This window comes from Pseudophryne corroboree, chromosome 4 (genome assembly GCF_028390025.1).
Source record: "Pseudophryne corroboree isolate aPseCor3 chromosome 4, aPseCor3.hap2, whole genome shotgun sequence".
NCBI lineage: Eukaryota > Metazoa > Chordata > Amphibia > Anura > Myobatrachidae > Pseudophryne > Pseudophryne corroboree.
This window is the reverse complement of record NC_086447.1, coordinates 606,111,390-606,124,686: the sequence shown is the minus strand read 5'-3', so window position 1 is coordinate 606,124,686 and position 13,297 is coordinate 606,111,390. Positions and strand designations below refer to the sequence as shown.

The 13,297-nt window shown below is 47.0% G+C and overlaps 1 protein-coding gene across 2 annotated transcripts in view; it reads left to right on the top strand.

Moving 5' to 3' along the window:
* Nucleotides 1–13,297, top strand: part of LOC134910040 (adenylosuccinate synthetase isozyme 2) — a 247,055-nt gene that overhangs the window by 152,622 nt on the left and 81,136 nt on the right. For both annotated transcript variants that reach the window (XM_063917592.1, XM_063917593.1), the window contains 2 exons: nucleotides 4,461–4,587; nucleotides 4,925–5,079. In XM_063917592.1, coding sequence (XP_063773662.1) covers nucleotides 4,461–4,587; nucleotides 4,925–5,079 — 282 coding nt within the window. The remainder of the gene's footprint in view (nucleotides 1–4,460; nucleotides 4,588–4,924; nucleotides 5,080–13,297) is intronic.

Sequence of the window (13,297 nt, the reverse complement as noted above, 5' to 3'; positions counted from 1 at the left end):
CGATAGAAAATTATTGGCGGTATACCCTTTCCCGCCAGAAGTTAGGGCGCGTTGGGAAACACCCCTTAGGGTGGATAAGGCGCTCACACGCTTATCAAAACAAGTGGCGGTACCGTCTCCGGATAGGGCCGTCCTCAAGGAGCCAACTGATAGGAGGCTGGAAAATATCCTAAGAAGTATATACACACATACTGGTGTTATACTGCGACCAGCGATCGCCTCAGCCTGGATGTGCAGAGCTGGGGTGGCTTGGTCGGATTCCCTGACTAAAAATATTGATACCCTTGACAGGGACAGTATTTTATTGACTATAGAGCATTTAAAGGATGCATTTCTATATATACGAGATGCACAGAGGGATATTTGCACTCTGGCATCAAGAGTAAGTGCGATGTCCATATCTGCCAGAAGATGTTTATGGACACGACAGTGGTCAGGTGATGCAGATTCCAAACGGCACAAAGAAGTATTGCCGTATAAAGGGGAGGAGTTATTTGGGGTCGGTCCATCGGACCTGGTGGCCACGGCAACTGCTGGAAAATCCACCGTTTTTACCCTAAGTCACATCTCTGCAGAAAAAGACACCGTCTTTTCAACCTCAGTCCTTTCGTCCCCATAAGAGTCATATCTGCCCAGGGATAGAGGAAAGGGAAGAAGACTGCAGCAGGCAGCCCATTCCCAGGAACAGAAGCCTCCACCGCTTCTGCCAAGTTTCTCAGCATGACGCTGGGGCCGTACAGGACCCCTGGATCCTACAAGTAGGATCCCAGGGGTACAGATTGGAAAGTCGAGACGTTTCCCCCTCGCAGGTTCCTGAAGTCTGCTTTACCAACGTCTCCCTCCGACAGGGAGGCAGTATTGGAAACAATTCACAAGCTGTATTCCCAGCAGGTGATAATCAAAGTACCCCTCCTACAACAAGGAAAGGGGTATTATTCCACACTATGTTGTGGTACTGAAGCCAGAAGGCTCGGTGAGACCTATTCTAAATCTGAAATATTTGAACACTTACAAAGGTTCAAATCAAGATGGAGTCACTCAGAGCAGTGATAGCGAACCAGGAAGAAGGGGACTATAGGGTGTCCCGGGACATCAGGGATACTTACCTCCATGTCCCAATTTGCCCTTCTCACCAAGGGTACCTCAGGTTCGTGGTACAGAACTGTCACTATCCGTTTCAGACGCTGCCGTTTGGATTGTCCACGGCACCCCGGGTCTTTACCAAGGTAATGGCCGAAATGATGATTCTTCTTCAAAGAAAATGGACGACCTCCTGATAAGAGCAAGGTCCAGAGAACAGTTGGAGGTCGGAGTAGCACTATCTCAAGTAGTTCTACGACAGCACGGGTGGATTCTAAATATTCCAAAACCGCAGTTGTTTCCGACGACACATCGGCTGTTCCTAGGGATGATTCTGGACACAGTCCAGAAAAGGGTGTTTCTCCCGGAGAAGAAAGCCAGGGAGTTATCCGAGCTAGTCAGGAACCTCCTAAAACCAGGAAAAGTGTCAGTGCATCATTGCACAAGGGTCCTGGGAAAAATGGTGGCTTCTTACGAAGCGATTCCATTCGGCAGTTTTCACGCAAGAACTTTTCAGTGGGATCTGCTGGAAAAATGGTCCGGATCGCATCTTCAGATGCATCAGCGGATAACCCTGTCTCCAAGGACAAGGGTGTTTCTTCTGCGGTGGCTGCAAAGTACTCATCTACTAATGGGCCGCAGATTCGGCATTCAGGAAGGGTCCTGGTGACCAGGGATGCCAGCCTGAGAGGCTGGGGAGCAGTCACACAGGGAAAAATTTTCCAGAGTGTGATCAAGTCTGGAGAATTCTCTCCACATAAATATACTGGAGCTAAGGGCAAGTTACAATGCTCTAAGCTTAGCAAGACCTCTGCTTCAAGGTCAGCCGGTATTGATCCAGTGGGACAACATCACGGCAGTCGCCCACGTAAACAGACAGGGCGGCACAAGAAGCAGAAGGGCAATAGCAGAAACTGCAAGGATTCTTCGCTGGGTGGAAAATCAGGTGATAGCACTGTCAGCAGTGTTCATTCCGACGCCCGGGAGAGTGGGGATTTCATCGGGAAGTCTTCCACATGATTGTGAACCATTGGGAAAGACCAAAGGTGGACATGATGGCGTCCCGCCTGAACAAAAAACTGGACAGGTATTGCGCCAGGTCAAGAGACCCTCAGGCAATAGCTGTGGACGCTCTGGTAACACCGTGGGTGTACCAGTCAGTGTATGTGTTCCCTCCTCTGCTTCTCATACCCAAGGTAATGAGAATTATAAGACGTAGAGGAGTAAGAACTATACTCGTGGCTCCGGATTGGCCAAGAAGGACTTGGTACCTGGAACTTCAAGAGATGCTCACAGAGGACTCATGGCCTCTGCCGCTAAGAAGGGACTTGCTTCAGCAAGTACCATGTCTGTTCCAAGACTTACCGCGGCTGCGTTTGACGGCATGGCGGTTGAACGCCGGATCCTAAGGGAAAAAGGCATTCCGGAAGAGGTCATTCCTACCCTGGTCAAAGCCAGGAAGGAGGTGACCGCACAACATTATCACCACATGTGGCGAAAATATGTTGCGTGGTGTGAGGCCAGGAAGGCCCCACGAAGAAATTTCAACTCGGTCGATTCCTGCATTTCCTGCAAACAGGAGTGTCTATGGGCCTCAAATTGGGGTCCATTAAGGTTCAAATTTCGGCCCTGTCGATTTTCTTCCAGAAAGAATTGGCTTCAGTTCCTGAAGTCCAGAAGTTTGTCAAGGGAGTACTGCATATACAACCCCCTTTTGTGCCTCCAGTGGCACTGTGGGATCTTAACGTAGTTCTGGGATTCCTCAAATCACATTGGTTTAAACCGCTCAAATCTGTGGATTTGAAATATCTCACATGGAAAGTGACCATGCTGTTGGCCCTGGCCTCGGCCAGGCGAGGGTCAGAATTGGCGGCTTTGTCTCACAAAAGCCCATATCTGATTGTCCATTCGGACAGGGCAGAGCTGCGGACTCGTCCCCAGTTTCTCCCTAAGGTGGTGTCAGTGTTTCACCTGAACCAGCTTATTGTAGTACCTGCGGCTACTAGGGACTTGGAGGACTCCAAGTTGCTAGATGTTGTCAGGGCCCTGAAAATATAGGTTTCCAGGACGGCTGGAGTCAGGAAAACTGACTTGCTGTTATCCTGTATGCACCCAATAAACTGGGTGCTCTTGATTCTAAGCAGACGATTGCTAGTTGGATGTGTAGTACAATTCAGCTTGCACATGCTGTGGCAGGCCTGCCACAGCCAAAATATGTAAATGCCCATTCCACAAGGAAGGTGGGCTCATCTTGGGCGGCTGCCCGAGGGGTCTCGGCTTTACAACTTTGCCGAGCAGCTACTTGGTCAGGGGCACACCCTGACTGAGGAGGACCGGGAGTTCTCTCATTCGGTGCTGCAGAGTCATCCGCACTCTCCCGCCCGTTTGGGAGCTTTGGTATAATCCCCATGGTCCTGACGGAGTCCCCAGCATCCACTTAGGACGTCAGAGAAAATAAGAATTTACTTACCGATAATTCTATTTCTCGTAGTCCGTAGTGGATGCTGGGCGCCCATCCCAAGTGCGGATTGTCTGCAATACTTGTACATAGTTATTGTTACAAAAATCGGGTTATTATTGTTGTGAGCCATCTTTTCAGAGGCTCCGCTGTTATCATGCTGTTAACTGGGTTCAGATCACAGGTTGTACAGTGTGATTGGTGTGGCTGGTGTGAGTCTTACCCGGGATTCAAAATCCTTCCTTATTGTGTACGCTCGTCCGGGCACAGTATCCTAACTGAGGCTTGGAGGAGGGTCATGGGGGGAGGAGCCAGTGCACACCACCTGATCCTAAAGCTTTTACTTTTGTGCCCTGTCTCCTGCAGAGCCGCTAATCCCCATGGTCCTGACGGAGTCCCCAGCATCCACTACGGACTACGAGAAATAGAATTATCGGTAAGTAAATTCTTATTTTTTCTTCCAGTCATAAAATATGTGGACAAACAGAAGTGAATCCTGCCCCTCACCACACAACTGAACCTAAGGTTGACATATAAACACAATTTACTTAATTTTAATATTTTTTTCTGAATAAGACATTTTTGATTTAGGGGTGCTGTGAAATTCTGATACTCTACTCTAGTGAGCCGTGATTATAGAGTTTGGGAACCACTGTAATATTGCTTTGCAACATTATTATATTGTAATGTTTTCAGTGTACTCTACTTATTTCATGTTTCTTATATGTAAGAACTTTAGGAGCGACATATGTAATGTCTTAAAGACTACATTATGAAAGTAGTATATCTGTATTAATGTCTACTTAAGAGGATAAAAGAAGCAGTGTCCACCAATAAGTATGCAAGCTGCATGGTGTGTTACTAACTGAAAGAAAGATATATCCTGTACAGACCACTAATGGTGCAATGTTATGTTATCTAGGAGTATGCAGAGAAGGTAAAACCCATGGTGAAGGATGGTGTCTATTTCATACATGAAGCTCTTCATGGCACACCAAAGAAGATATTGGTTGAAGGAGCAAATGCTGCACTCCTAGATATTGATTTTGGTAAGGCATTGCCTTTTCTTTTCCCTTTGAACTGGGCACAGTTTCTTTTATTCAAATTAAATGTTTTATTGTGTGACAACTTTTTCGTTTGTTAATACCTACGTTGTTGTTGTGTCATTATTTAATAAGAAGAGAAAATGTGTCTATTTTAGAAGATTGGCAAGGGAAAGAGCGTTAATGTGATTTGTTGCAGCAAATTACATAGAGGTTTAACAGTTAGTAGCCCCAAAGTATGTATCTGGCCGCCTTCTTCTTTTTTTTTTTTTTGTACATTGTAATGTTCATGTAGCTGTTATAATTACTTGAGTATGTATACACCTTCTTCTTTGTTTTGCAGGCACTTACCCCTTTGTGACTTCTTCAAACTGTACTGCTGGAGGAGTCTGTACGGGACTTGGTATTCCTCCGCAGAGCATTGGAGATGTATATGGAGTGGTGAAAGCATACACCACTAGAGTTGGTATTGGTGCCTTTCCAACAGAGCAGGTTAATGTAAGTTCCCATAGCTCTTGGAGTAGAATTTGTGTGTAATTGCATCTGCCCCTTTTAATGCAAGAATTTCTCTTGCATATTGGTGAAAAACAATGAAGGCACTCTTGCAGGGTTTTATGGCAGTAGGTCTTTATTTCACCATATTTCAACTAGATAACCAGCCATGTTCATGTATAATTTGAAGTATTTGTGATACTGGTTGAGTATCCCATATCCAAATATTCCGAAATACGGAATATTCCGAAATACGGACTTTTTTGAGTGAGAGTGAATTAGTGAAACCTTTGTTTTTTGATGGCTCAATGTACACAAACTTTGTTTAATACACAAAGTTATTAAAAATATTGTATTAAATGACCTTCAGGCTGTGTGTATAAGGTGTATATGAAACATAAATGAATTGTGTGAATGTAGACACACTTTGTTTAATGCACAAAGTTATAAAAAATATAATCTAAAATGACCTTCAGGCTGTGTGTATAAGGTGTATATGTAACATAAATGCATTCTGTGCTTAGATTTCGGTCCCATCGCCATGATATCTCATTATGGTTTGCAATTATTCCAAAATACGGAAAAATCCCATATCCAAAATACCTCTGGTCCCAAGCATTTTGGATAAGGGATACTCAACCTGTATTGACAGTACAGGCTTGACCATGTCTTAGTGATGATGCTTATGGGAATGGAAATACTTTTACCACTGGAAGCCCCACATATAATAGCAGATATAAGCAAGCCGTGTTCGCAACTCTGTAATCTCCAAAAATATCTGACATTTCTTCACTATATGTTGAAATAAGAAAAACACAGTATTTATTACCAGTTATTTGTATAGCGCGCACATATTCCGCAGCGCTTTACAGAGAATATTTGGCCATTCACATCAGCCCCTGCCTCAGTGGAGCTTACAATCTATATTCCCTATCACATGTAAACACACACACACACGTTCATGCTAGGGTTAATTTTGTTGGGAGCCAATTAACCTACCTGTATATTTCTCTATCGTCCTAGTGGATGCTGGGGTTCCTGAAAGGACCATGGGGAATAGCGGCTCCGCAGGAGACAGGGCACAAAAAGTAAAGCTTTTCCAGATCAGGTGGTGTGCACTGGCTCCTCCCCCTATGACCCTCCTCCAGACTCCAGTTAGATTTTTGTGCCCGGCCGAGAAGGGTGCAATTCTAGGTGGCTCTCATAAAGAGCTGCTTAGAGAAAGTTTAGCTTAGGTTTTTTATTTTACAGTGATTCCTGCTGGCAACAGGATCACTGCAACGAGGGACAGAGGGGAGAAGAAGTGAACTCACCTGCGTGCAGGATGGATTGGCTTCTTGGCTACTGGACATCAGCTCCAGAGGGACGATCACAGGTACAGCCTGGATGGTCACCGGAGCCGCGCCGCCGGCCCCCTTGCAGATGCTGAAGTAAGAAGAGGTCCAGAATCGGCGGCTGAAGACTCCTGCAGTCTTCTAAAGGTAGCGCACAGCACTGCAGCTGTGCGCCATTTTCCTCTCAGCACACTTCACACGCAGTCACTGAGGGTGCAGGGCGCTGGGGGGGGGCGCCCTGGGAGGCAAATGTAAACCTATATAAAGGCTAAAAATACCTCACATATAGCCCCCAGAGGCTATATGGAGATATTTAACCCCTGCCTGTATTCACAAAATAGCGGGAGACGAGCCCGCCGAAAAAGGGGCGGGGCCTATCTCCTCAGCACATGGCGCCATTTCCTCTCACAGCTCCGCTGGTCAGGACGGCTCCCAGGTCTCTCCCCTGCACTGCACTACAGAAACAGGGTAAAACAGAGAGGGGGGGCAAATTTAATGGCAATATCTTGATATATATAAAGCAGCTATAAGGGAGCACTTATTATAAGGCTATCCCTGTCATATATAGCGCTTTTTGGTGTGTGCTGGCAGACTCTCCCTCTGTCTCCCCAAAGGGCTAGTGGGTCCTGTCTTCGTTTAGAGCATTCCCTGTGTGTCTGCTGTGTGTCGGGACATGTATGAGGACGATATTGGTGTGGAGGCGGAGCAATTGCCAAATATGGGGATGTCACCTCCTAGGGGGTCGACACCAGAATGGATGCCTTTATTTATGGAATTACGGGATAGTGTCAACACGCTAAAGCAGTCGTTTGACGACATGAGGCGGCCGGACAATCAATTAGTGCCTGTCCAGGCGCCTCAAACACCGTCAGGGGCTGTAAAACGCCCTTTGCCTCAGTCGGTCGACACAGACCCAGACACAGGCACTGATTCCAGTGGTGACGAATCAACCGTATTTTCCAGTAGGGCCACACGTTATATGATTTTGGCAATGAAGGAGGCGTTACATTTAGCTGATACTACAGGTACCACTAAACAGGGTATTATGTGGGGTGTGAAAAAACTACCTATAGTTTTTCCTGAATCAGAAGAATTAAATGACGTGTGTGATGAAGCGTGGGTTGCCCCTGATAAAAAGCTGATAATTTCAAAGAAATTATTGGCATTATACCCTTTCCCGCCAGAGGTTAGGGAGCGCTGGGAAACACCTCCTAGGGTGGACAAGGCGCTAACACGCTTATCAAAACAAGTGGCGTTACCTTCTCCTGAGACGGCCGCACTTAAAGATCCATCAGATAGGAGGATGGAAAATATCCAAAAAAGTATATACACACATGCAGGTGTTATACTACGACCAGCTATAGCGACTGCCTGGATGTGCAGTGCTGGGGTAGTTTGGTCAGAGTCCCTGATTGAAAATATTGATACCCTGGACAGGGGCAATATTTTACTGTCGTTAGAACAAATAAAGGATGCATTTCTTTATATGCGTGATGCACAGAGGGATATCTGCACACTGGCATCACGGGTAAGTGCTATGTCCATTTCGGCCAGAAGAGCTTTATGGACGCGACAGTGGACAGGCGATGCGGATTCAAAACGGCATATGGAAGTTTTGCCGTATAAAGGGGAGGAGTTATTTGGAGTCGGTCTATCAGATTTGGTGGCCACGGCTACAGCCGGGAAATCCACCTTTCTACCTCAAGTCACTCCCCAACAGAAAAAGGCACCGACTTTTCAACCGCAGCCCTTTCGTTCCTTTAAAAATAAGAGAGCAAAGGGCTATTCATATCTGCCACGAGGCAGAGGTCGAGGGAAGAAACAGCAACAGGCAGCTCCTTCCCAGGAACAGAAGCCCTCCCCGGCTTCTACAAAAGCCTCAGCATGACGCTGGGGCTTCTCAAGCGGACTCGGGGACGGTGGGAGGTCGTCTCAAAAATGACAGCGCGCAGTGGGCTCACTCGCAGGTAGATCCCTGGATCCTGCAGATAATATCTCAGGGGTACAGGTTGGAATTAGAGACAGATCCACCTCGCCGTTTCCTGAAGTCTGCTTTACCAACGTCCCCTTCCGAAAGGGAGACGGTTTTGGAAGCCATTCACAAGCTGTACTCTCAGCAGGTGATAGTCAAGGTACCTCTTCTACAACAAGGGAAGGGGTATTATTCCACTCTATTTGTGGTACCGAAGCCGGATGGCTCGGTAAGGCCTATTCTAAATCTGAAGTCCTTGAACCTGTACATAAAGAAGTTCAAGTTCAAGATGGAGTCACTCAGAGCAGTGATAGCGAACCTGGAAGAAGGGGACTTTATGGTATCCTTGGACATCAAGGATGCGTATCTCCACGTTCCAATTTACCCCTCACACCAGGGGTACCTCAGGTTCGTTGTACAAAACTGTCACTATCAGTTTCAGACGCTGCCGTTTGGTTTGTCCACGGCACCTCGGGTCTTTACAAAGGTAATGGCCGAGATGATGATTCTTCTTCGAAGAAAAGGCGTATTAATTATCCCATACTTGGACGATCTCCTAATAAGGGCAAGGTCCAGAGAACAGCTAGAGATGGGATTAGCAATATCTCAAGAGGTGCTAAAGCAGCACGGATGGATTCTGAATATTCCAAAATCCAAATTAATGCCGACAACTCGTCTGCTGTTCCTAGGGATGATTCTGGACACGGTTCAGAAAAAGGTTTTTCTTCCCGAGGAAAAAGCCAAGGAGTTATCCGACCTGGTCAGGAATCTCCTAAAACCAGGAAAGGTGTCTGTACATCAATGCACGCATCTTCAGATGCACCTGCGGATAACCCTGTCTCCAAGGACAAGGGTATCTCTTCTGTGGTGGTTGCAGAGGGCTCATCTATTGGAAGGCCGCAGATTCGGCATACAGGATTGGATCCTGGTGACCACGGACGCCAGCCTGAGAGGCTGGGGAGCAGTCACACAAGGAAGAAACTTCCAGGGAGTGTGGTCGAGCCTGGAAAAGTCTCTTCACATAAACATTCTGGAACTAAGAGCAATCTACAATGCTCTAAGCCAGGCGGAACGTCTGCTTCAAGGAAGACCGGTGTTGATCCAGTCGGACAACATCACGGCAGTCGCCCATGTAAACAGACAGGGCGGCACAAGAAGCAGGAGTGCAATGGCAGAAGCTGCCAGGATCCTTCGCTGGGCGGAGAATCACGTGATAGCACTGTCAGCAGTGTTCATCCCGGGAGTGGACAACTGGGAAGCAGACTTCCTCAGCAGACACGATCTTCACCCGGGAGAGTGGGGACTTCATCCAGAAGTTTTCCACATGCTAATAAACCGTTGGGAAAGACCAATGGTGGACATGATGGCGTCTCGCCTCAACAAAAAACTGGACAGGTATTGCGCCAGGTCAAGAGATCCGCAGGCAATAGCTGTGGACGCGCTGGTAACACCTTGGGTGTACCAGTCGGTGTATGTGTTTCCTCCTCTGCCTCTCATACCAAAGGTATTGAGAATCATACGGCAAAGCGGAGTAAGAACGATACTAGTGGCTCCGGATTGGCCAAGAAGGTCTTGGTACCCGGAACTTCAAGAGATGGTCACGGACGATCCGTGGCCTCTACCTCTAAGACAGGACCTGCTTCAGCAGGGACCGTGTCTATTCCAAGACTTGCCGCGGCTGCGTTTGACGGCATGGCGGTTGAACGCCAGATCCTAAAAGGAAAAGGCATTCCAGAAGAAGTCTTTCCTACCTTGATTAAGGCAAGAAAGGAAGTAACCGCGAAGCATTATCACCGCATTTGGCGAAAATATGTTGCGTGGTGCGAGGATCGGAGTGCTCCGACGGAGGAATTTCAACTGGGTCGTTTCCTACATTTCCTGCAATCAGGATTGTCTATGGGTCTCAAATTGGGATCTATTAAGGTTCAAATTTCGGCCCTGTCAATATTCTTCCAAAAAGAATTGGCCTCAGTTCCTGAGGTCCAGACTTTTGTCAAAGGAGTACTGCATATACAGCCTCCTGTGGTGCCTCCGGTGGCACCGTGGGATCTAAATGTAGTTTTAGATTTCCTCAAATCCCATTGGTTTGAACCACTAAAAAATGTGGATTTGAAATATCTCACATGGAAAGTGACTATGTTACTGGCCCTGGCGTCCGCCAGGAGAGTATCTGAACTGGCGGCTTTATCTTATAAGAGCCCTTATTTAATTTTCCATTCGGATAGGGCAGAGCTGCGGACGCGTCCGCATTTTCTCCCTAAGGTGGTATCAGCGTTTCACCTGAACCAGCCTATTGTAGTGCCTGCGGCTACAAGCGACTTGGAGGACTCCAAGTTGTTGGACGTTGTCAGAGCTTTAAAAATATACATTTCAAGGACGGCTGGAGTCAGAAAATCTGACTCGCTGTTTATACTGTATGCACCCAACAAGTTGGGTGCGCCTGCTTCTAAGCAGTCGATTGCTCGTTGGATTTGTAACACAATTCAACTTGCACATTCTGTGGCAGGCCTGCCACAGCCTAAATCTGTTAAGGCCCATTCCACAAGGAAGGTGGGCTCATCTTGGGCGGCTGCCCGAGGGGTCTCGGCATTACAACTCTGCCGAGCAGCTACGTGGTCAGGGGAGAACACGTTTGTAAAATTCTACAAATTTGATACCCTGGCAAAGGAGGACCTGGAGTTCTCTCATTCGGTGCTGCAGAGTCATCCGCACTCTCCCGCCCGTTTGGGAGCTTTGGTATAATCCCCATGGTCCTTTCAGGAACCCCAGCATCCACTAGGACGATAGAGAAAATAAGAATTTACTTACCGATAATTCTATTTCTCGGAGTCCGTAGTGGATGCTGGGCGCCCATCCCAAGTGCGGATTATCTGCAATACTTGTACATAGTTATTGTTAACTAATTCGGGTTATTGTTTAGGGAGCCATCTTTCAGAGGCTCTTCTGTTATCATACTGTTAACTGGGTTTAGATCACAAGTTGTACGGTGTGATTGGTGTGGCTGGTATGAGTCTTACCCGGGATTCAAAATCCTCCCTTATTGTGTACGCTCGTCCGGGCACAGTACCTAACTGGAGTCTGGAGGAGGGTCATAGGGGGAGGAGCCAGTGCACACCACCTGATCTGGAAAAGCTTTACTTTTTGTGCCCTGTCTCCTGCGGAGCCGCTATTCCCCATGGTCCTTTCAGGAACCCCAGCATCCACTACGGACTCCGAGAAATAGAATTATCGGTAAGTAAATTCTTATTTTTTGGAGTGTGGGAGGAAACCGGAGTACCCGGAGGAAACCCACGCAAGCACGGGGAGAATATACAAACTCCACACAGTTAGGGCCATGGTGGAAATTGAACCCAGGACCTCAGTGCTGTGAGGCAGTAATGCTAACCATTACACCATCCGAGCTGCCCACTACACCGTCCGAGCCAACGTATGATTCAAAGCTAAAGGTAAATACAGTGATTAAATGCATACAGCACAAGGAAGAAGGCTAGCTGGTGGAAACAGTGTGATGCTCTGGGCAATATTCTGCTGGGAAACCTTGGGTCCCGGCATTCATTTAGATGTTACTTTTACATTTACTGCCTTCCTAAACATTGTTGCAGACCAAGTTCACCCCTTCATGGCAACAATGTTCCCTGATGGCTGTGCCCTCTTTTTCAGCAGGATAATGCACGCTGCCACACTGCAAACATTTTTCAGCAATGGTTTGTGGAACATGACAAATTTCAAGCTGTTGAATTTACCTGCAAATTCCCCAGATCTTAGTCCATCCGAGCATCTGTGAGAAGTTTCTAGAATAACCAGTCCAAGCCATGGAAATCCCACCTCACAACTAACAGGATTTATAGGATCTGCTGCTATCATCTTGGTGCCAGTCACCTCAGGACACCTTTAGAGGTCTTGAAGTCCCTGCCTTGAAGGGTCAGCTGTTTTGGTGACAAGAGGGGCAAGTACACAATATTAGTCAGGTGGTTTTAATGTTATGGCTGATCTGTGTGTGTGTGTGTATACTGTGTGTATATATAGGGGGAGGGATAGAGGGGCACTGACGATATAATTTGCTAACGAAGTCGCTTGCTGGAAGGAGCTAACAGTTTGAAAAAGGTATCATCACAGGCTGCTAGATTGGAGGTATAGTGTGGGAAGCATTGCGGATGTTTGGAAGGTTTCTGAATCCACTGTGTCTTTTCATTAATGCGTGGAAAAAGAACAGTCATTGCAAGAATGCACCTTGCCCTAGAAGACCCACAAAACTGCAACCCAGGGAGCTGCAGTGGACCAGGTGTCGTCCCATTACACACGAGTTCTAAATGACCACTGATGTGTTGGTTTGGACAAGAACACTTAGTAGGGAGGCCCCCCATGCATTTGGATATTATGGGCGAGTAGCTGCTCATAAACCTCTTATCACAAAGAAGAAAGCAGCCCAGTGCTTATGATGGTGTAAAGAGTCCAAAAACTGGTCAGTGGAAAAATGGCAGCGAGTGTTATGGAATGCTGAATCATGATTTACACTTTTCAGATAAGATGGACATTTTTGGGTTTCGAGATTGCCAGGAGAACGTCTGATGCCAGAGTGTACAGTCCCTACAGTAAAGCATGGAGGTGGTGATGTAATGCTGTGGGGCTGATTCAGCTGGTTTGACATGGGTCCACTAGTTGTAATGCATCTAGTCACATTAACTCTGAGAAGTATAGACATTTTCCCGATAACTCTGTGTTTCCTACATTGTGGCTGTTCTACGGAATCAACAAATGTTTTCATGACGACAATGCCACCTGTCATGTTTCCAGGGCGACGCTGGACTGGTATACAGAAAATTTAGTAATATGGGTGGACTGGCCAGCTCACAGTCCAGATCTTAACCCATTGAGAACCTATGGGATGAATTGGAGCAGCTGGTGCGTTCTAGGCAGA